The sequence below is a fragment of the Budorcas taxicolor genome, chromosome 12, assembly GCF_023091745.1.
Source record: "Budorcas taxicolor isolate Tak-1 chromosome 12, Takin1.1, whole genome shotgun sequence".
Lineage (NCBI taxonomy): Eukaryota > Metazoa > Chordata > Mammalia > Artiodactyla > Bovidae > Budorcas > Budorcas taxicolor.
Window position 1 is genome coordinate 47,487,051 of NC_068921.1, and position 24,541 is coordinate 47,511,591.

At 39.5% G+C, this 24,541-nt stretch overlaps 2 protein-coding genes across 2 annotated transcripts in view; one reads left to right on the plus strand and one right to left on the minus strand.

Moving 5' to 3' along the window:
- The first annotated feature begins 626 nt into the window (after window positions 1–626).
- The window catches only part of PIBF1 (progesterone immunomodulatory binding factor 1), a 229,527-nt gene continuing 205,612 nt past the window's right edge, over window positions 627–24,541 (plus strand). Inside the window, exons 1-3 of the mRNA XM_052650146.1 lie at window positions 627–878; window positions 15,701–15,801; window positions 20,837–21,035. Coding sequence (XP_052506106.1) covers window positions 627–878; window positions 15,701–15,801; window positions 20,837–21,035 — 552 coding nt within the window. The remainder of the gene's footprint in view (window positions 879–15,700; window positions 15,802–20,836; window positions 21,036–24,541) is intronic.
- LOC128057679 (la-related protein 7-like) lies at window positions 3,734–5,473 on the minus strand. Its single transcript, XM_052650147.1, is given in 3 exon segments — window positions 3,734–4,185; window positions 4,188–4,455; window positions 4,457–5,473. Coding segments are annotated over 3 exon segments (1,737 nt in total).

Below are 24,541 nucleotides of genomic sequence, written 5' to 3' on the forward strand. Positions count from 1 at the left end.
TGTATTTCTGTGGGGGTGGGGGGGTGGGGTGAGGAGTCACTACTCATTTTCACATAGGCTTGGCCCAACCTGACTACCATTATCTCCTGAGGTTGTTTTACAGTTTCATCACCTTTATACCTTCATACCTGCATGCTTTTCATTTTTTATTACTCCTCTCCAAATCCCTCAAGATTCTAAATCCTCCCTCTGTGTAACCTTTCCCTGACCAGCTCAGAAGTAACTTCTTTATCTTATACCATGTGTTACTTTTATGAGTAGCATTCTTGGATACTAGCGATTTAAGTCTTTATTGTTTATCTCTTTCTTTACACCCAGGTAAGAGACCTGCCCCCAGGAACTCAGTTTTCACGTATCAAAAGTGTGGGTTCATAATAGGACTTAATGAGTTTGATTTAATATGTTTGATTTGAGCAGTAATTTACCAATCTGTCCTAGATTTGGGGGTCCTCCCATTTGCCTAATAATTTCTTAGGGAATCCTTAGTATATCTTTGATAAACTTTCTGCTTTCCACAAAGAATGTTTGAATATATTTAAATTTATTTTTTTAATTTAAATATATTTTTTAATCTACAGAAAATTGAGATAGAGTTGGAAACGAAAAGTGACCCGTAATAATTTAAAATGTCTCGAAAAGTCAGCAAGGCATCAAAAAAAATGAACATCTCTAGCTCCCTGGAATCTGAAGATATTAGTTTGGAAACAACAATTCCTACAGATGATATTTCCTCATCAGAAGAGCAGGATGGCAAGATCAAAATCACCAGGCAGCTAATTGAACGGAAAGAACTGCTTCATAATATTCAGTTACTGAAAATAGAGCTATCACAGAAAAATATGATGATCGATAATTTGAAGGTTGATTATCTTACAAAGGTAAGATCATATGTAAATTTTGTTATCAGTGTGCTTTGTTGTCTTCAAACTGCAGATAAATAAGAATTAAACATGAATATATAATCGGAACTTGATACTTTTAACATTTTGAGAAAATAATTATCGGTGTTTTTTTTCTAGCCAAGTTGTTTTTCTGCTTCACTGAGAATTAGCTCTGATATGACTAGCTGGGTAGGAAGAATCAAGATTATTATTACATTATTGAATCTGTTTAATCCTCTACCGTGGAGATTTGGTTTCTTTTATACCCTGCTATTTGATAGTTCCTGTGTCGTAGTACCAAGTATAACAAATTCAGTTACCGTAGCTTTAATAATTATCTGCCAAATAAGAAGGAATGCCTCAGTCCTTGTTTTTCTGCCTTTTGTGGTTTTTTTTTATAGTTAGAGTATTTTATGTAAGACCTGGTAAAGTTGTCACTAGTGATAAAAAAATTTACAGGGATTTCAGAAAGATAGGAGACACTGCTTAAGTCTTACTACTCTGTCTTCTGAGAAAGTCTTCTCTTTCCACAGAGAAGAGATATGGAAGATGGTAAACCCTCCATCTTTGCTCTTGACTTCCAGCTCTAACTATCTCCTCCCCTCCCATTTGGTTTCAGTTATGTCTTATCTTTTCTCTGTTAAGTCAGTCTTGGGTAGTTCTTGCCTATATATAGGGATCATGCTGCTAGAAAAATTTCTTGACCACACCTCTCTAGGAAAATGAAATGTCCTAAACCCCAAGGTCTTGATGATGTAAAGAAATCGTTTAGGTACATTTTTAAAAAAACGTTAATAGTTAATGTTTATTGAGTGCCTATTCTGTGCTAGACTCTGCTCTGTGAGCTTTTCATGTGTTATCTCATTTGAGCCGTACAACTGTTTGAGGTACAGGTGCTTTTAGAGCATCTTCTCTGACCCATCAAATTAAGTGAACCAATAGAATAAGTTAGATGGGTATTTCATTAAGTACACAGTAAGTATTAGTTATTGTTGTGGTTATTGACTAAAATAATATTCTCATTGTTTTCACCCTGTTTATTTTTTGTGCCTTTTATACACGTTCATAGGATTACTTGCCTTGTTTGTTGGGTATTTGACTCTTAATAGAGTGTAAGATTCCTGAGCACAGGAACAGGGGACATCTTTGTAGTCCCTGTTGTAGCTTCAATGCTTAGAACTGTCTCTGGCACCTAGCATATGCTCGGCTGTTTCTTATATGAGTAACTGAACCCCATTTGCTCTTGAAAAAATGGAACCACAACTGGTTAATACCTTACCAGAGCCATTCACATAGAAGTGATGGAGCCAGGTGGGATTAACACCAGGAAAGCTAAAGCCTGTATTCCATCCAAGTAAGTCTCCTAAGACTTCCTTTTAGGTTCTCTGTGGTGTCACCTACCAAGACTAGGTCACTTGATATTTTATCATTGTATCCAGTGGTTTCCCATTTCTCTTCCTTGAGTCATATTTTTGCTCCTCAAATGGATTCCCATGGTGATACTGGCTTATGTATCTCTACCCTTAAGATCTCCTTCACTGGAACTAATTGAAGAACCCCAAGGTAGGTCTCCATTCTTTGACCCAGGCAGTCAACAAATAATCTGTTTTTTAAAATATTTATTTATCTTTTGGTTGTGCTGGGTGTCTCTTGCTGTGTGCGATGAGTAGGGAGCCACTCTAGTTGTGGTGTGAGGACTTCTCATTGCGGTGGCTTCTCTTGTAGCAGAGCACGAACTCTGGGGTGCGTAGGCTTCAGTAGTTGTGGCCAGGGGGCTGGCTCACTAATTGTCGCACAGGAGCTCAGTTGCCCTGTTGCATGAAGGATCTTCATAGACCAGAAATCAAACCGGTGTCCTTTGCTTTCCAAAAAGGATTCTTAACCACTGGACCACCAGGGAAGCCTTAAGTATTCTGTGGTATTCAGCTGTGTACCACATTCAAAATTACATTTTATTTGGCTACTTTTTAAACTGCTCATTTTCACCTTGCATTGTGCTCAGTTGTCAATGGTTTCTCTTTTTAAAATGTAATGTTTACGTTACTGGAATAGTGGTTTACTCTTGAGATGCTTCCAAGTATAGCAAATTAGAGCTACAGTCCTAGATACTCACAGTTTGAGTTTAAATCCTAGCCCTTACATTTACCTTGGACAGATTCCTTAAGTTTTTTGTTCCCTGATTTCCTGTAAAATAATAATCATGTTTTGTACTTCATGGAGTTGTTAGGAAGATTAATCAATGCACATAAACTCTTAGATGGCTGTGATGGAGTGTGTGCTCAGTCATGTCTGACCCTTGTACAATAAGTAATAGGGGTAGTTATACTTGCTTAACACTATATTATTATTATTACATTGTATCCCATGGTGCTTTATGTAATTTTTTATTGTGGTGATTTTCTGGTTGGGCTGAAAATGTAGAAGATTAAATTAGTCATATTCCTGAGTTTATGATGCATAATCATCATTGACCCTTGCAAGATAACTTCTTATTTTGTATGCTTATTCTTTTATTCCTGTAATGCATTTCCCTTCCTCCTCCTCTTTATGTTTGCCTTTATCTTTTAACATTTATTCTTTTTTTTTTTGATAATTTCAAACACATTTATTTTCTAAATCACTTTGAGGTTGATTTGTGTCATATAATTTCAACAAACGCAAGGTTTACAGAAAAACTGTGGTAAACAATGTAACTGTCTCCAGGAAAAGTCATATTTACAAATTAAAGAACAACTATTTAATTAAATGTAGGTTTTAGAAAAACATTATGCATTACCACCATAAAAAAAAGACATTCCTAAGAATAGTTCTAGTATCCAGTGAAATCTGAAGAGGTAAACAAAAAATTTTTTTCAGTCATATTCAGAAAATCTAATGTGTTGACTTGCTTGTTGAGTCTTTTCAAGTCTAATCTTTTCAGCTTTGGTGATTAACTTCTCAGTAAGACCTGTACTTTTCTTTTCACGAGGTTGATTAAGTTTGGCCTGCCTATCTACCAAAATCTTCGGCCAATACCTCTGTTCATGATCACCAGAAAGAATCTCTAGTTTCCAGCAGTGTTTCTTTTTAATTTCTGAATGTGCAGTTACTACTGCTTGAGCATCCTCAGTAGTTTTAAATTTAGCATGGCATTCTGTATCTCCTTCCAGCAAATCAACATAAACAACTTCTGAGATTGCTGCCAAAGTCTCCTTGACTTGTTTCCTGCCAGGTAAAGGCTCGGTGCTAATGATCTTCACAATCACACCACTCACAAACTGTGGTCCTGCTGCATTAACTTTGTCCTGAGGACCACACTCTTCACTGTTTTTTCATTTTTCATTCCAGAATTAGTAGGTACTCCATTTGTTTCCATTTCTGATTGTGATTTTATCTGGGATATTGTTTTTTTTTTAAAGAAGCCATGCTGGCTTTTTGCAGTGCTATACTCTTTCTTCAAATCCAACCATTCTGTTTTTGATAGTACTCGTAATGGAATAACCTCTTCTCCCATTTTATGCCTCTCTTTATGTTTTTTCTTATGCTTTCTTTTTGCTTTCGGTAGGGATCCGTCCTTTATATCTCCAGTATCCTTTTTCCTCTTCCGTAGAGACTTCTAATTCTTTGCTTTCTTTACAAACTTTTGGAGCTTCTTTTTTAATGTTGTCTTTCTGAGACACTTTCGTAACCTTCGCTTTGGGAGTGAAGCAGTCTGCATCTTCAGAGCCGCTTCTTTTCCTCTTCCCTGCTTTGACTGAAGGTAAGCTGGATACCTCGGTTTTTTCTCGTTTTTTCTTTTTCTTTGTGGGTTGCTTTTGGGGTTCAGTAACCTCTACTGCAGAGCTCTCAGATATGGTCCTTGATCTTTTCTTACAGACACTTTCATTGCTCGCGTCCATATTTGACTCCTTGGTCTGGATATTGTCGTCTTTCTTTGTTCGGCCTTTCTTCTTTTTCTTTTTCTTTTCTTCAGTTACTGTGAGAGCAGGAATGGGCTTGTTTTTCACTGTCTTGGGAACTACACCAGGTTTTCTTGGTGCTTCCTCTGGTGCGTTATTAAGAAACTCAATAGCTTTTGCAGCTTGTTCTTTTGTTTCAAATTCCACGAAGGCAAATCCCTTTGGGTCCCCAGTAGACTTATAATGTAGTATACTTATATAAACAACATTGCTACATTTCCCAAATACTCTCTCAATCCAGCTGTGGTTAACATCCTTGGGAAGTACTTCCACATACACAGTCCACTCATCCTCATCCTTTGGTCTTTCACCCAGTGGCTTTTTCTTCCTGATTCTGGTGCCTTCTAAATCCAGCTCTACAACAGCAGAACTTTTTAGTGCTCTGGCTATGAACTTTCCATCTGTGGTCAATTTTTTCATTTTGTTGAATGACACAAGAAGTGATATATCAACATATCCATCTCTAGATTTTTCTATCTGCTCTCAAAGAAATCTATCCTTGTGGAGATTTGCATCTCCAAACCAGAAGTCCACTTGCTTCACAATATCTGCAAGCACCTGTTTAACTCTAGACTGTTTCTTTTTTTCTACTTCTTTTTTCTTTTCTATGCTTTCTTCCATTGCCTTTTCTTTATTTCCACTTTCAGTTTCCATTTTCTGTCCAGTTCCCAAAATACAGAGCCAGAGACTGCATTCTCAACATTTATTCTTTAAAAAAAATTTTTTATTGAGGTATAATTGATTTATAGTATTATATGTTTCAAGTGTACAACATAGTGTTTCACAATTTTTATTTTTCAAGTTATTTATTGATTTATAAATAAAATCAATCAATCAATTAATTTAAATTAATAAATAAATTCAGCTGTGCTGAATCTTTAAACTGCTCATATGGTTTCTCTAGTTGTGGCTAATGGGGACTACTCTCTAGTTGCAGCGCATGAGCTTCTCATTGTGGTGGCTTCCCTTGTTGCAGAGCATGGGCTCTAGGGCGTGCAGGTTTCAGTGTTACAGAGCATGGGCTCAGTGGTTGTGGCACATAGGCTTAGTTGTCCCATAGCATGTGGTATCTTTCCGGACCAGAGATCAAACCTGTGTACCCTGCATTGGCAGGTGGATTCTTAACCACTGGGCCAACAGGGGGCCATCTCATAATTTTTAAAGGTTGTACTCCAATTGTAGTTATTATTATAAACATTTATCTTGAAAATTAGTATTTTTCTTATTTTTTCCTTTACATAAATCTAAACTGCATGTTTTGTTTTAGATTTTATTTCTTTTATAGTTTTTCCTTTCAACTCAGTGCAGTTTTTAAAATCCTTCATGTTGCTACATGTACGTGTAGTCCTTTGCTTCCAGCAGCCACACAGTTCTGGTGTCTACCCATCTGTTCACCCCCTCCCACAGTGATAGGCCCACAGGTTGCCTCCAAACCCTTGCCACCACATGTGGTGTGGCCTTCTTTAGATATTTCTCTTCCAGACCTGATTTGAGATATATATTGGAGAAGGAAATGGTAACCCACTCCAGTATTCTTGCCTGGAAAATTCCATGGGCAGAGGAGCCTGGCAGGCTACGGTCCATGGGATTGCAAAGAGCTGGCCATGACTGAGTGAGTGAGCACATTGACACATATACTCAGGAGTGGAATTTCTGGCTGCGGGGTACATGTCTACTTCATTTAAGTGTATTTCCAGATTCCTCTCCAGGATAGCTGCCTACTCTACATTCCTGTGTTGTTTTGTATACAAGCACTAGAGTTGTCCTGCTTGGAGACCCCTTCAGTTCAGTTCAGTTCAGTTCAGTCCAGTCGTGTCTGACTCTTTGTGACCCCATGAATTGCAGCACGCCAGGCCTCCCTGTCCATCACCAACTCCTGGAGTTCACTCAAACTCATGTCCATCGAGTTGGTGATGCCATCCAACCATCTCATCCTCGGTCGTCCCCTTCTCCTCCTGCCCCCAATCCTTCCCAGCATTAGGGTTTTTTCCAGTGAATCAACTCTCTGCATGAGGTGGCCAAAGTATTAGAGTTTCAGCTTCAGCATCAGTCCTTCCAGTGAACACCTAGGACTGATCTCCGTTAGGATGGACTGGTTGGATCTCCTTGCAGTCCAAGGGACTCTCAAGAGTCTTCTCCAACACCACAGTTCAAAAGCATCAATTCTTCAGCACTCAGCTTTCTTCACAGTCCAACTCTCACATCCATACATGACCACTGGAAAAACCATAGCCTTGACTAGATGGACCTTTGTTGGCAAAGTAATGTCTCTGCTTTTCAATATGCTGTCTAGGTTGGTCATAACTTTCCTTCCAAAGAGTAAGGGTCTTTTAATTTCATGGCTGCAATCACCATCTGCAGTGATTTTGGAGCCCAAAAAAATAAAGTCTGACACTGTTTCCATTGTTTCCCCATCTATTTCCCATGAAGTGATGGGACCAGATGCCATGATCTTCGTTTTCTGAATGTTGGGCTTTAAGCCAGTTTTTTTGCTCTCCTCTTTCACTTTCATCAAGAGGCTTTTTAGTTCCTCTTCACTTTCTGCCAAAATATTTGCTGTCAAATATGGGAAGAAGTGAGAATCCCCATGGATAGGGGAGCCTGGCAGGTTATAGCCCATAGGGCTGCAAAGAGTCAGACATGACTGAAGCGACTTAGCATGCACGCATGGGAAGAAGTATTATAAGGTAGAAGAATTAATCTGTAATTCGTCAAATCCAGGACACCTGGATTATAAAACGAACTATTACGTGTACTAGTAAGGTTAAACACTGCCAAATTAAACTGTTATGTGCTGTAGTTTGTAAGATGCATTCTGGCTTCAGAGATGAAACGTGTGAAGATATGTGAGTCTGGGATTGATGAAGGAATAGTATTTTTCGCCACTCATTTATTCTCCAGAGCTTACCAGTGCATTGGACATCCTGTATATGAAGGTGAAAATGTCATGTTCAGCATTGAAAAAAATGAATTTTCCTGCATGAACTGTAGTGCCATGAAAATGGTTGCAAATCACAGGGAGGGTAGGTTTTTGCTGAATTTAATTTGTTGCTATTAACATTTAAATGGCCTGATTTTAAGTTATTGAGGTTCCCGTCATCAGAACCTTTCAAGTAAACCTGAATGATCAAGTGTCTTGAATATTATAGGTATTTCTTCTATGGAAAAAGATTGAACCAGCTGTCCAGTGTTCAGCTCTTAGTATGAGAATTTTGAAAAACATTGGTTGCCAGTCACAAAAGTGTGGAAACCATAGCTTAAGCAGGATAAGGATTTTGTTTCTCTGGTATAACAGAATTCTGAATATAGGCAACTTAGACCTGGTATTTACCACTGATATCATTAGAAACCCAGGCTCCTTTTAATCTGCTGGGTGGCTGTAAAAATAGCATATGTTTTTCACCTCAAAATCACAGATGGCTGATCTGCCTCCGCTGTTGTGTCCATGTTCTGGGCAGAAATAAGGAGAAGGGTGATGGAAAAATGCAGCATATGCCAAATGAATTTGTTCTTTAAAGAGCTTTCCTAGAGCTCAGGCTGGTGACCTTGATTGACTAGGACTATATAGCATGGTGCTACACCTAGGTGCCAGGAGAGGGAAGCTGGGAAGTGTGTATTTTTAACTGGACATGTTGCTGCTGCTAGTAAAAATCAGAGTTACTTGAGAAAGAGAGACAAGTAACAGTTTCTTCCTCTCTTCAAGATCTTTCTTAGTTCAGAAATAAGTGAATCTGTATAATCTAACATCTCTCCACACCAATATGGGAACAATATAGTGCTTATGTTTATTACAGCTTATTACTAGTGGTATGTTGTTGTTCAGTTGCCCAGTCGTGTCTAACTCTTTGTGACCCCATGGACTGCAGCACGCCAGGCTTCCCTGTCTTTCACTATCTTCCAGAGTTTGCTCAAACCCATATCCATTGAATTGGTGATGCCATCCAACCATCTCATCCCCTGTCACCTGCTTCTCCTCCTGCCCTCAGTCTTTCCCAGCATCAGGGTCTTTTCCAGTGAGTCAGCTTTTCGAATCAGGTAGCCAAAGTATTGGAGCTTTAGCATCCGTCCATGCAATGAATATTCAGGGTTGATTTTCTTTAAGATTGACTGGTTTGATCTCATTGCTCTCCAAGGCACTCTCAAGAGTTTTCTCTGACACCAAGTTCAAAAACATCAATTCTTCTGCACGCAGCCTTCTTTATGGTCCACCTCTCACATCCATACATGACTGCTGGAGAGACCATAGCTTTGACTAGATGGACCTTTGTCAACAAAGTGCTGTCTCTGCTTTTTAATACTTTTCAAAACTAATGGTATAGTTTATTACTAGGACTCCTGTTGCTTTGATTTCTCCATCTCTAAAAACCCGAGCGGATTATTCACAGGATACTTCCCAAGCATTGATTCCCATTCCCCACTCAGCTGCTTGCTGACTGAGAGCCCTGGAAGGGGAGTTGCTGAGGCCAGGCTTCCTGATCTTAGAGGACTGTTCGGTGCACTTTTATGCACACTTATTGCTGTCTAACTCTCCTTGCTTGCTCCACTTCCTTATTCCTCTCCTCCTCACTCTTCTAGCCTGTCAGTTTTTAAATGCTAAAATCTCTTTTTGTTTATCTCTCACTACTGGTGCCTGGGTTCCTCATTGCCTGGGAAGTGCTGGAGGGTATCTCCCTAGCTTGACTGTCTCTGAGTCCAGGGACTTAAATCTAGAAGTCAGTTGAAATTGTTAAAGTTCCCACCCTGAAAAAAGCAGAAGTTTCAGTCCTTATGGTAACAGTCTTCTTGATTTGCAGAATGGTAATTATGAGGAATGTGGTCATCATTTGTTGATTTAAGACGTTTATTGAGACATGTGACCAGGAATACAGCAATGAATATGACAAGAGTCCCTTTTTTATGGAGATCACATTTAAGTGAGAGACAGCATCGAACAACAATTAAATAAGCTGTCCTCAGGGTCATGTGATACAGCATTGCTTAGCAAAGGGAATTTTCTGCTTTAGATAGGAAGTCAGCAAATTTTCTCTGTAAAGGCCTGGGCAAGACAGTAAATATTTTATGCTTCCAGCTTGCATATGGTGTATTACATATTCTTCCTTCTTTTTTTTTTTGGCTTTTAATAACTTTATAAGTGTAAAACCTGTTCCTAGCTTGTGGGCTATATAGGAAGAGGACATGGGCAGGATTTGGCCCATCAGTTTGATATGTTAACCCTTGCTTTCAATTGTGTGTTAGAGAAGCCATTTGAAGAGTTTAGGCAACTGGACTTGTATGTCCTGATTTCTGTTTTCAAAATGCCACTGAAGCAATAGACCAAAAGCAGGTAAGGTAGAAGAGGAAGACAGTGCTAGATAATTGCCTTGTGTAAGACTCCAAGTTTTTGGCTTCATCTCCTGGAGCCATTTATTGAGAAATAGAAGGCTGGAAGAAAACTGATGTAGGAGGTAAAATATAAGTTCTGTTTTGAACACATTAAACTTTAAATGCCAATTAGACTCCCAGATGAAATTGTCACTTTGACTTTAGAGGAAAGTCCATGACTGAGGGTAGGTAGATGTGTCTGTGTGTGTGTGTTTGTATGTAATATACATCAGCATGTGACAGTGTTAGTTGCTCAGTGACTCTTTGTGACCCCTTGGACTGCAGCTTCAAGGCCTCTCTGTCCATAGGATTCTCTAGGCAAGAATACTGGAGTGGGGTGCCATTCCCTTCTCCAGGAGATCTTCCTGACAGGGATTGAACCCAGGTCTCCTGTGTTGTATGCATGTAAGTACCACATAAAACTTTGTTATTGGATGACATTACCTGGGGAGAGTAGAGGACCCCAAACCAAGTCAAGGGGTAGTCAAACATTAGAAATAGGGTAGAGGAAAAAAATCTATCATAGGAACCTGAGAAGCTTAAGAGGGTCCTGTGAGTTAAGGAAGGAAACCAAGAGGAGTATCACATAAGATGAAAGAGGATGCAGTGGTCCACTCCGCCAAATCATGCTATCTTGTAAGATAAATATGCAGAAATAACCATTGGACTGGGCATTATGGAGGGGATTCATAACCTGAACAAGTATTGTTATTGGAATAGTGTGGGACAAAAACCATATGAAAGTTTTATTAAGGACTGACTTATGTTAATCTGCATATTTTAAAGGGTGAACAAGAATTGCCTGGGTTAAAAGGGAGAGAGTAAAGAATTTTTTAAATGGACTAAGAGTCGGCTCAAGTGTATGGAGACTTAAGAGGGAGCATAACATGTTTGAGGAGTGGCAATCATTTATTTTAGCTAGAATAGAGTTTTCTTTTAAGCTAGTGACAACAGGCATGGTTGGCAAGGGCCAGATCAAGAAGGAGTAGTAGAGGGACTTCCCCAGTGGTACAGTGGATAAGAGTCCACCTGCCAATGAAGGAGATACAGGTTCGGTTCCTGGTCCAGGATCCCACACACCATGGAGCAACTAAGCCCCAAGAGCCAGGACTACTGAGCCCAACTACTGAAGACCTTTACACCCTAGAGCCTGTGCTCCACAGCAAGAAAAGCCACCACAGCCAGAAGCCCACACACCACAAGGAACAGTAGCCCCTGCTGTCCACAACTAGAGAAAGCCCACATGCAGCAATGAAGACCCAGCACGGCCAAAATTAAATAAATAATAAGTAACTTTAAAAAGAAAAAAGTAGTGTAGAATGCCATGAACTTTGGAATTTATTCTGAAGACAGTGAGGATCCTCTGAAGGATTTAACACTGGGGAAATACATTTTTGATAGCATTTTTAAAAGATATGGTAAAGGGAGATAGTTTTGGAGATTCGCAAAACTGAAGGTGGGGAAAGAGTAGGAAACCACTGTCATAATCTAGGTAAGATATGACAGGGATCTAACTGAAGACTTGTCAGTGGATGTTAAAGAGGATGGTGTAGTTGTGACACCTTTTTATGGAATAAACTCAACAATAAAAAAACAGTGATTTTTGATCAGAATAAGCAATGGGAGAGATGTATCAAATGTGACTGAATTTTTTTTGCTCTGGAGATCAAGGAGATGCAAAGAATATAAGATTAGGTGAGGTGGGTGACTAGGTTCATTTTAGACATTTGTAGCATCAACCATGTAGTAGTCAGTTGAAGACATGTTTCAGACAGATATATGGATCTACAATATATGCAGAGTCTGGCCAAGAAAAAATTATCTGGGCAAAGCACCAGCATATAAACCCCAGTTGTCAAAGAGTTTTTCAGTGAGATTCAGTTCAGTTCAGTCACTCAGTCATGTCCGACTCTTTGTGACCCCATGAATCACAGCACGCCAGGCCTCCCTGTCCATCACCAACTCCCGGAGTTCACTCAGACTCATGTCCATCGAGTCCATGATGCCATCCAGCCATCTCATCCTCGGTCGTCCCCGTCTCCTCCTGCCCCCAATCTCTCCCAGCATCAGAGTCTTTTCCAATGAGTCAACTCTTCGCATGGGGTGGCCAAAGTACTGGAGCTTCAGCATTAGCATCATTCCTTCCAAAGAAATTCCAGGATTGATCTCCTTCAGAATGGACTGGTTGGATCTCCTTGCAGTCCAAGGGACTCTCAAGAGTCTTCTCCAACACCACAGTTCAAAAGCATCAATTCTTCAGTGCTCAGCCTTCTTCACAGTCCAGCTCTCACATCCATACATGACCACAGGAAAAACCATAGCCTTGACTAGAGGGACCTTAGTCAGCAAAGTAATGTCTCTGCTTTTGAATATACTATCTAGGTTGGTAATAACTTTTCTTCCAAGAAGTAAGCGTCTTTAAATTTCATGGCTGCAGTCACCATCTGCAGTGATTTTGGAGCCCCCAAAAATAAAGTCTGACACTGTTTCCACTGTTTCCCCATCTATTTGCCATGAAGTGATGGGACTGGATGCCGTGATCTTCGTTTTCTAAATGTTGAGCTTTAAGCCAACTTTTTCACTCTCCTCTTTCACTTTCATCAAAAGGCTTTTTAGTTCCTCTTCACTTTCTGCCATAAGGGTGGTGTCATCTGCATATCTGAGGTGATTGATATTTCTCCCAGCAATCTTGATTCCAGCTTGTGTTTCTTCCAGTCCAGCGTTTCTCATGATGTACTCTGCACATAAGTTAAATAAGCAGGGTGACAATATACAGCCTTGACGTACTCCTTTTTGTATTTGGAACCAGTATGCTGTTCCATGTCTAGTTCTAACTGTTGCTTCCTGACCTGCATCCAGATTTCTCAAGGGGCAGGTCAGGTGGTCTGGTATTCCCATCTCTTTCAGAATTTTCCACAGTTTCTTGTGACCACACAGTCAAAGGCTTTGGCATAGTCAATAAAGCAGAAATAGATGTTTTTCTGGAACTCTCTTGCTTTTTCCATGATCCAGCGGATGTTGGCAATTTGATCTCTGGTTCCTCTGCCTTTTCTAAACCCACCTTGAACATCAGGGAGTTCACGGTTCACGTATTGCTGAAGCCTGGCTTGGAGAATTTTGAGCATGACTTTACTAGCGTGTGAGATGAGTGCAATTGTGCAGTAGTTTGGGCATTCTTTGGCATTGCCTTTCTTTGGAATTGGAATGAAAACTGACCTTTTCCAGTCCTGTGGCCACTGCTGAGTTTTCAAATTTGCTGGCATGTTGAATGCAGCACTTTTACAGCATCATCTTTCAGGATTTGAAACAGCTCCACTGGAATTCCATCACCTCCACTAGCTTTGTTCATACTGATGCTTTCTAAGGCCCACTTGACTTCACATTCCAAGATGTCTGGTTCTAGATTAGTGATCACATCATCATGATTATCTGGGTCGTGAAGATCTTTTTTGTACAGTTCTTCTTGTATTCTTGCCATCTCTTCTTAATATCTTCTGTTTCTGTTAGGGCCATACCATTTCTGTCCTTTATCCAGCCCATCTTTGCATGAAATTTTCCCTTGGTATCTCTAATTTTCCTGAAGAGATCTCTAATCTTTCCCATTCTATTGTTTTCCTCTATTTCTTTGCATTGATCGCTGAAGAAGGCTTTCTTATCTCTCCTTGCTGTTCTTTGGAACTGTGCATTCAAATGCTTTTATCTTTCCTTTTCTCCTTTGCTTTTCTGTTCTCTTCTTTTCACAGCTATTTGTAAGGCCTCCCCAGACAGCCATTTTGCTGTTTTGCATTTCTTTTCCATGGGGACGGTCTTGATCCCTGTCTCTTGTACAATGTCATGAACCTCATTCCATAGTTCATCAGGCACTCTATCTATCATATCTAGGCCCTTAAATCTATTTCTCACTTCCACTGTATAATCACAATAAGTGATTTGATTTAGGTCATACCTGAATGGTCTAGCGGTTTTCCCTACTTTCTTCAATTTGAGTCTGAATTTGGTAATAAGGAGTTCATGATCTGAGCCACAGTCAGCTCCTGGTCTTCTTTTTGTTGACTGTATAGAGCTTCTCCATCTTTGGTTGCAAAGAATATAATCAATCTGATTTTGGTGTTGACCATCTGGTGATGTCCATGTGTAGAGTCTTCTCTTGCATTGTTGGAAGAGGGTGTTTGCTATGACCAGTGCATTTTCTTGGCAAAACTGTATTAGTCTTTGCCCTGCTTCATTCTGCATTCCAAGGCCAAATTTGCCTGTTACTCCAGGTGTTTCTTGACTTCCTACTTTTGCATTCCAGTCCCCTATAATGAAAAGGACATCTTTTTTGGGTGTCAGTTCTAAAAGGTCTTGTAGGTCTTCATAGAACCATTCAACTTCAGTTTCTTCAGCATTACTGGTTGGAGCATAGACTTGGATAACTGTGATATTGAATTGTTTGCCTTGGAGACGAACAGAGATCATTCTGTCATTTTTGAGATTGTATCCAAGTACTGCATTTCAGACTCTTTTTTGACCATGATGGCTACTCCATTTCTTCTGAGGGATTCCTGCTTGCAGTAGTAGATATAATGGTCATCTGAGTTAAATTCACCCATTCCAGTGCATTTTAGTTTGCTGATTCCTAGAATGTCGATGTTCACCCTTGTCATCTCTTGTTTGACCACTTCCAATTTGCCTTAATTCATGGGCCTGTCATTCCAGGTTCCTATGCAATATTGCTCTTTACAGCATCGGATCTTGCTTCTATCACCAGTCACATCCACAACTGGGTATTGTTTTGCTTTGGCTCCATCCCTTCATTCTTTCTGGAGTTATTTCTCCACTGATCTCCAGTAGCATATTGGGCACCTACTGACCTGGGGAGCTCCTCTTTTGGTATCCTATCATTTTGCCTTTTCCTACTGTTCATGAGGTTCTCAAGGCAGGAATACTGAAGTGGCTTGCCATTCCCTTCTCCAGTGAACCACATTCTGTCAGACCTCTCCACCATGACCCGCCCGTCGTGGGTTGCCCCACAGGCATGGCTTGGTTTCATTGAGTTAGACAAGGCTGTGGTCCTAGTGTGATTAGATTGACTAGTTTTCTGTGAGTATGGTTTCAGTGTGTCTGCCCTCTGATGCCCTCTTGCAACACCTACCATCTTACTTGGGCGTGGGGTATCTCTTACCTTGGGCGTGGGGTATCTCTTCATGGCTGCTCCAGCAAAGCACAGCCGCTGCTCCTTACCTTGGACAAGGGGTATCTCCTTACCACCACTGTTCCTGACCTTCAACGTGGGATAGCTCCTCTAGGCCCTCCTGTGCCTGCGCAGCCACCACTCCTCTGGTTGCTCCTCCCGGCCGCCGGCCCTGGCCTCAGTGAGATTAGATTAAGGGAAAAATAATCCCAATGACAGCCTGGTAAAAAATGATTTATGAGGCAGCAGATTCAGAGCATAGTTTAATAACCATTTGTATGAACAAACAGAAGGTTTTATTATATTTGCAAATTGACCTTGTTATTTACCTTTTTCTCTTGATTAAGATTGAAGAATTGGAGGAGAAGCTTAATGATGCACTTCACCAGAAGCAGGTACTAGCCCTGAGATTAGACAACCAAGTGACTTTCCAACAAAAAGATGCCAGGTAAAAGTTTTAAAAAGCAATAATATCTATTTAGCAGTTAAAAATAATGTCATTACCTATTCGTGCATGTGATTCTAAGCTGAAATAGAGAAATCTTAAAGACACTAATCATTTTTGCATCCAGACTAAGAAAAAACTACTTGATATAATACACAAAAATACAAAAAGCCAGAATTTGATATTCATTCAATACATATTGCAGATATAACTGAACCATACATGAAAATGGAAGCACTCTAAACTTATCACCACTTAACTTCCTGTCTTTTTTTCTCAGCTGTTTGTAAGACCTCCTCAGATAACCCTTTTGCCTTTTTGAATTTCCTCTTCTTAGGGATGGTCTCGATCACTGCCTCCTGTACAATGTCATGAAGCTCTGTCCATAGTTCTTTAGGCACTCTATCTATCAGATCTAGTCCCTTGAATCTATTTGTCACTTTCACTGTATAATCATAAGGGATTTGATTTAGGTCATAGCTGAATGGTCTAGTGGTTTTCCCCACTTTCTTCAGTTTATGTCTGAATTTGGCAATAAGGAGTTCATGATCTGACCCACAGTCAGCTCCTGGTCTTGTTTTTGCTGACTGTATAGATCTTCTCCATCTTTGACTGCAAAGAATATAATCAATCTGATTTCGGTATTGACCATCTGGTGATGTCCAAGTGTAGAGTCTTCTCTTGCATTGTTGGAAGAGGCTGTCTGCTATGACCAGTGCATTCTCTAGGCAAAACTCTGGTAACCTTTGCCCTGCTTCATTTTGTACTCCAAGGCCAAACTTGCCTGTTAACTCCAGATATCTCTTGACTTCCTACTTTTGCATTCCAGGTCCCTATAATGAAAAGGACATCTTTTTTGGGTGTTAGTTCTAGAAAGTCTTGTAGGTGTTAAAAGAACCATTCAGCTTCTTCAGCATTACTGGTTGGGGCATAGACTTGGGTTACTGTGATATTGAATGGTTTGCCTTGGAAACAAACAGAGATCATTCTGTCATTTTTGAGAATGCACCCAAGAACTGCATTTTGAACTCTAGAAGAGAAATTGAAGGCAGAGGGGAAAAGGAAAGATATACCCATTTGAATGGAGAGTTCCAAAGAATAGCAAGGAAAGATAAGAAAGCGTTCCTCAGTGATCAATGCAAAGAAATAGAGGAAAACAACAGAATGGGAAAGACTAGAGATCTCTTCAAGAAAATTACAGATACCAAGGGAACACTTCATGCAAAGATGGGCTCAATAAAGGACAGAAATGGTATGGACCTAACAGAAGCAGAAGATATTAAGAAGAGGTGGCAAGAATAAACAGAACTATACAAAAATATCTTCCCCAGATAACCACGATGGTGTGATTACCCACCAAAAGCCAGACATCCTGGAATGCAAAGTCAAGTGGGCCTTAGGAAGCATCACTACAAACAAAGCTAGTGGAGGTGATGGAACTCCAGTTGAACTATTTCAAATCCTAAAAGATGATGCGTTTGAAATGCTGCACTCAATATACCAGCAAATTTAGGAAACACAGCAGTGGCCACAGGACTGGAAAAGGTCAGTTTTCATTCTAGTCCCAAAGAAGGGCAATGCCAAAGAATGTTCAAACTACCACACAATTGCACTCATCTCACTTGTTAGCAAAATAATGCTCAAAATTCTCCAAGCCAGGCTTCAGTAGTATGTGAACTGTGAAATTCCAGATGTTCAAGCTGGTTTTAGAAAAGGCAGAGGAACCAGAGATCAAATTGCCAACATCTGCTAGATCATGGAAAAAGCAAGAGAGTTCCAGAAAAAAACATCTGCTTTATTGACTATGCCAAAGCCTTTGACTGTGGATCACAAGAAACTGTGGAAAATTCTGAAAGAGATGGGAATACCAGACTACCTGACCTGCCTCTTGAGAAACCTGTATGCAGGTCAGGAAGCAACAGTTAGAACTGGACATGGAACAACAGACTGGTTCCAAATAGGAAAAGGAGTATATCAAGGCTGTGTATTGTCACCCTGCTTATTTAACTTATATACAGAGTACATCATGAGAAGTGCTGGGCTGGGTGAAGCACAAGTAGGAATCAAGATTGCCGGGAGAAATATCAATAACCTCAAATATGCAGATGACACCACCCTTATGGGAGAAAGAGGAACTGAAGAGCCTCTTGATGCAAGTGAAAGAAGAGAGTGAAAAAGCTGGCTTAAAACTCAAGATTCAGAACACTAAGATCATGGCATTCGGTCCTGTCACTTCATTGGCAGATGAGCAAACAATGGAAACAGTGAGAGACTCTATTTTCTTGGGCTCTAAAATCACTGTGGACAGTGACTGCAACCATGAAATTAAAAGACACTTGCTCCTTGGAAGAGAAGCTGTGACCAACCTAGACAGAATATTAAAAAGCAGAGACATTACTTTGCCGACAAAGGTCCTTCTAGACAAAGCTATGGTTTTTCCAGTAGTCATGTATGGATATGAGAGTTGGACTATAAAGAAAGCTGAGTGCCAAAGAATTGATGCTTTTGAACTGTGGTGTTGGAGAAGACTGTTAAGAGTCCCTTGGACTGTAAGGAGATCCAACCGCCAGTCCATCCTGAAGGAAATCAGTCCTGAATATTCATTGGAAGAACTAATGCTGAAACTGAAACGCCAATACTTTGGCCACTTGATGCAAAGAATTGACTCATTGGAAAGGGCCCTGATGCTGGGAAACATTGAAGGCAGGAGAAGGGGATGACAGGATGAGATGGTTGGATGGCATTACCAACTCGATGGACATCAGTTTGGATCAAGTTCGGGAGTTGGTGACGGACAGGGCAGCCTGGCGTGCTGCAGTCCATGGGGTTGCAAAGAGTTGGACACAACTGAGTGACTGAACTGTACTGAACCAGCTGTCTTAACCTTTCTTCATTTGCTTTGTAGAAAGTATTGATATATTCTGTGGTCCGTTGGATTCTTTTGGGCTGAAGTACCTTCTGTTTGCCTGCCTACTTTCTCCAGCTCAGTTGTGTGCTTATCCAAAGTTCCTTGTATTTTTCTCAAATATACCTATGCCAACTGTGCTTACTATACTTCTATAACTTAATTAAAATTATATTTTAAAATGAATACAAAGGCATATACATTTATTTGCAAATTATAATGAATTCTTTGGAATGATTCAATAAAAGTGAGTGACTAAAAGATCATCAAATAAGTGTAAGCAAGAGATGTTTAGAGATTGGGGCAGAAATCAAATCTGTAAAAAATATGCTCAGATTTTTTTCTCAAGTATCTTTTTAAAAGGTTTCCTGCCATTGTAAAGAAATTGAACTTGGAAATTGTGAGAAATGATTTACAGAAAAACAAGGCACATCTCCAACATGACAAAAAACCTAGACCCTGAGGGCAAAATGTTTCAGATGAATGTTTATTTCTATATTTTAATTAGAGGTAAATGTAAAAGGAGGCATCTTTTCTGTTTATGAGATTTTACTATTTAACTGATATGTTAAAAAATTATCTGACCAGTTATCAGCCACTATCACATTAGATGAGTGTGGTTCTCAAATTTGACCATGCATCAGAGCTACCTGGAGGGCTTGTGGGAAAAGACTGTTGGGCACACTCTGGGTTTCTGACTTGGGTTGGGCCCTGAGAATTTGCATTTCTTCCAATTTCCCAGATGATGTGAGTGCTGCTACTGGCTTGTGGGTAACACTTTGAAAACCACTCTACTGGGTAATAGGGCTTCTATTCTAGTTCTTTAGACACGATCAAATTGAATGAAGTAGGGAGGGCAGTTAGGAGACTATTGCTGTAATCCTCTTGATAGTGGTAAAAAGAGGTTGGATTCTGAATATATTTTAAAAATAAAGCCAGTAGGATATCCTAATGGATTCAGTGTGGGGTTTAGGAGAGAAAGAAGAATCAAGGATTGTACCAATCCTTGGCCTGAATAAATCAAAGGATGGAATTGCTGTCAACTAAGATGGTGAAAACATAATGGAATAGGTTTGTGAGTGAAGAGCGGGAGTTTAATTTGGAACGTTAGGTTAGAGTTATTGTATTAGACATCCATGTGGATATATATGAGAAGTCTGATCTAGAGAGATAAATCGAGGAGCCTTTAGGATACAGACAGTATTTAATTCACAAGACTGGATGACTTCCCCAAGGGAGTGAACATAGACAAGAGGAGAGGACCAAGTAATCCCAACATTAAGATAAACAAGATAAAAAGACTGGGAAAGTGTCACCAATAAAACAGAAGAAAAATGAAGAGGAAAATAATATGATATCTGGAAAACCAGATGAAAGAAGGAGAGGGCAGATGTCTCGAGTGCTATTGATAAAAGAAATGAGAATTGATTATTAACAATCTGGATTTTTCAGTTACCTGGAAATTTCGCTGGAAGCGTGAAAACCCTATTAGCCTTTGTTTAAGAGGAAAGGCAATGGAGAGAGTGCATTTAGAAAACTGTTGAGAACAAAATGGGCAGTGAAATGGGGTAAAAAATTGTGGGGGCTTTTTTGTTCATTTGTTTTAAGATAAGACAAATAGTGTTTGTATGTTGATGGGATACAATGGTGGGGGGGATTCATATGGTCCCTTACTGCTCAAAATTTTCCAGTAGGCAACTAACCATGTCTACTACATGTATCCCTTGAGAAAGGTGCCAATTACTGTTTTCATTACCTCATTGTCTGTATTGACATTATGGTGGTTCTGTGTTACCATCTTAAATTACCTGGATAAAGACAATGAGAATTACTTCAGTGAGTAGGGTCTAAAGCAGATATATCAGATTTATACCTTAAGCAGAGGAAATGTATAATTTTATAATTTGAATTTTAAAAGTTATTAACATTTTCTATTTAATAATTTTTTTTGCTGCACACTTAGTAATTAGTATAACTTTGTCATTTCGTGTTTAACTGGTTAAGTAAGCATTTAGCTGGAGCCAAAAATATTGCTGTTTCTCATTTAATTTGATGTTACTATAAAATAGGAACTTTCAGAAAGTATGTCTCCGTGATTTTTTTAACCTTACCATACATTCTGTGATATTGTAGAAAATATCAAGAACTAATGAAACAAGAAATGGAAACAATTTTACTGAGACAGAAACAACTAGAAGAGACAAATCTTCAGCTAAGAGAGAAAGCTGGAGATATTCGTCGAAACCTGCGTGACTTTGAGTTGACAGAAGAGCAATATATGAAGCTAAAAAGTTTTCCTGAAGATCAGCTTTCTATTCCTGAATATGTATCAGTAAGTGTCTTGTATCATAAAAAAAAACAAAAAACCTGTATTTTCAGACTAAAATTTGCCATTTCCGTAATAGCCATAACTTTTCAAGTACCCAAGTGATACATTAATTTATGGCTGTGATCTGAACGTAGTGAAATGGTGTTCAGATGACCAAATTTTAAAGTGTATTGACCATTGAGCTCTGAAGTCAAGCAAATAAATGGGGTTAATGGTTGGAAGATCCATAGAAATGAATTATTTTATCATGAACTCTGGTGGTTTGTAATGTTTATAGAGATGACAGTGGTTGCCAGGGGTTAGGGACAGCAGAGGAGAGGGGAGTGGTGTGATTATGAAGGGATAGCTTGAGGGAGATGGTTATGGATTTATGTAGGTCAAGTTCTAAACTGTGGTGTTGGTTACATGGGTATGTACATGGGATTGATTTATGGCAGTGGTCTCAAATATTTTTAGTATCAGTATCATTGACACTCTAAAAATTATTGAGCTTTTGTTTATGTGAACTGTGTCTGTTAATAATGGATTAATTAGTACTGTAAATGTATCTACTTGGAATTTTGCAACTGAAATAACTTCTAGGAAAAAAAAAACTAATATTTGAGAAATGAAAATTGCAGACAGTTTTGGATTATGGTTTAGCTGTGGCAGGAATCAGTCTTTCTGGTGTTTTGTCAAACCAGCCAGAGTCTGAAAGAGCGTGGGTCATAAAAACAAGTATATAATATATTCACAATTTTTCTAAGAATTGTTTTTGATTTAACATTTATTTTCATTGAGATAATCATATAATTTGGCCTTGGGGTACAGAATGAAGCAGGGCAAAGGCTAATAGAGTTTTGCCAAGAAAATGCACTGGTCATAGCAAACACCCTCTTCCAACAACACAAGAGAAGACTCTACACATGGACATCACCAGATGGTCAACACCAAAATCAGATTGATTATATTCTTTGCAGCCAAAGATGGAGAAGCTCTATACAGTCAGCAAAAAAAAAGACCAGGAGCTAACTGTGGCTCAGATCATGAACTCCTTATTGCCAAATTCAGACTGAAATTGAAGAAAGTAGGCAAAACCACTAGACCATTCAGGTATGACTTAAATCAAATCCCTTTTGATTTTACAATGGAAGTGAGAAATAGATTTAAGGGACTAGATCTGATAGAGTGCCTGATGTACTATAGACGGAGGTTCGTTAAATTGTACAGAAGATAGGGATCAAGACCATCCCCATGGAAAAGAAATGCAAAAAAGCAAAATGGCTGTCTGAGGAGGCCTTACAAATAGCTGAGAAAAGAAGAGAAGCGAAAAGCAAAGGAGAAAAGGAAAGATATTCCCATCTGAATGCAGTGTTCCAAAGAATGGCAAGGAGAGATTAAAAAAGCCTTGCTCAGCAATCAGTGCAAAGAAATAGAGGAAAACAATAGAATGGGAAAGACTAGAGATCTTTTCAAGAAAATTAGAGATACCAAGGGAACATTTCATGCAAGGATGGGCTCAATAAAGGACAGAAATCATGTGGACCTAACAGAAGCAGAAGATATTACGAAGAGGTGGCAAGTATACACAAAGTACTGTACAAAAAAAGATCTTCATGACCCAGATAATTACAATAGTGTGATCACTCACCTAGAGCCAGACATCCTGGAATGTGAAGTCAAATAAGCATCACTACAAACAGAGCTAGTGGAGGTGATGGAATTCCAGTTGAGCTACTTCTAATCCTGAAGATGATGCTGTGAAAGTGCTGCATTCAATATGCCAGCAAATTTGGAAAACTCAACAGTGGCCACAGGACTGGAAAAGGTCAGTTTTCATTCCAATCCCAAAGAAAGACAATGCCAAAGAATGTTCAGACTACCACACAATTGCACTCATCTCACACGCTAGTAAAGTAATGTTCAAAATTCTCCAAGCCAGGCTTCAGCAATACGTGTATCGTGAACTTCCAGATGTTCAAGCTGGTTTTCTAAAAGACAGAGGAACCAGAGATCAAATTGCCAACATTTGCTGGATCATAGGAAAAGCAAGAGAATTCCAGAAAAATATCTATTTCTGCTTTATTGACTATGCCAAAGCCTTTGACTGTGTAGATCACAATAAACTGTGGAAAATTCTGAAAGAGATGGAAATACCAGGCCATCTGACCTATCTCTTGAGAAACCTGTATGCAGGTCAGGAAGCAACAATTAAAACTGGACATGGAACAACAGACTGGTTCCAGATAGGAAAAGGAGTACATCAAGGCTGTATATTGTCACCCTGCTATTTAACTTATACACAGAGTACTCATGAGAAACTCTGGGCTGGGTGAAGCACAAGCTGGAATGAAGATCGCAGGGAGAAATAACAGTATCCTCAGATATACAGATGACAACACCCTTATGGCAGAAAGTGAAGAGGAACTAAAAAGCCTTTTGATGAAAGTGAAAGAGGAGAGTGAAAAAGTTGGCTTAAAGCTCAGCTTTGAGAAAACTAAGATCGTGGCATCTGGTCTCATCATTTCATGGGAAATAGATGGGGAAACAGTGGAAAGAGTGTCAGACTTTATTTTGGGGGGCTCCAAAGTCACTGCAGATGGTGATTGCAGCCATGAAATTAAAAGACCCTTACTCTTTGGAAGGAAAGTTATGACCAACCTAGACAGCATATTGAAAAGCAGAGACGTTACTTTGCCAACAAAGATCTGTGTAGTCAAGGCTATGGTTTTTCCAGTGGTCATGTATGGATGTGAGAGTTGGACTGTGAAGAAAGCTGAGTACCAAAGAATTGATGCTTTTGAACTGTGTCATTGGAGAAGTTTCTTGAGAGTCCCTTGGACTGCAAGGAGATCCAACCAGTCCATCCTAAAGGAGATCAGTCCTGGCTGTTCATTGGAAGGACTGGTGTTGAAGCTGAAGCTCCAGTACTTTGTCCAACTGATGCAAAGAGCTGACTCATTTGAAAAGACTGTGATGCTGGGAAAGATTGAGGTCAGGAGGAGAAGGGGATGACAGGATCAGATGGTTGGATGGCATCACCAACTCAATGGACATGGGTTTGGATGGACTCCAGGAGCCGGTGATGGACAGGAATGTCTCGCGTGCTGCAGTTCATGGGGTCGCAAGGAGTCGGACACGACTGAGCAACTGAACTGAACTAGGCAAATAGTTTTGATCTCTTGGATTTCCTAAAAGTGTCTCAGAGTGGCAGCAGTGGCCTACAAGTCCCAAGAACACACATCCCACACACACTGCAAGTTTGTGATACACAGAATTCATTTCACCCTAAGATGCCTGAAATTTTTCATCTGTAAAAGGCTTAATAATAATAACAGTGTCTTCATTCAATATCTTATAATAATCTATGATGAAAAAGAATCTGAGAAAGAGTATATATATATATATATATATATTTGTGTATAACTGAATCATCTTACTGTACACCTGAAACTAACAGAATGTTATAAATTAACTACTTCATGTAAAAAAATAATAATAAATTAACAGCACTTTTCTGTTGAGGTAAT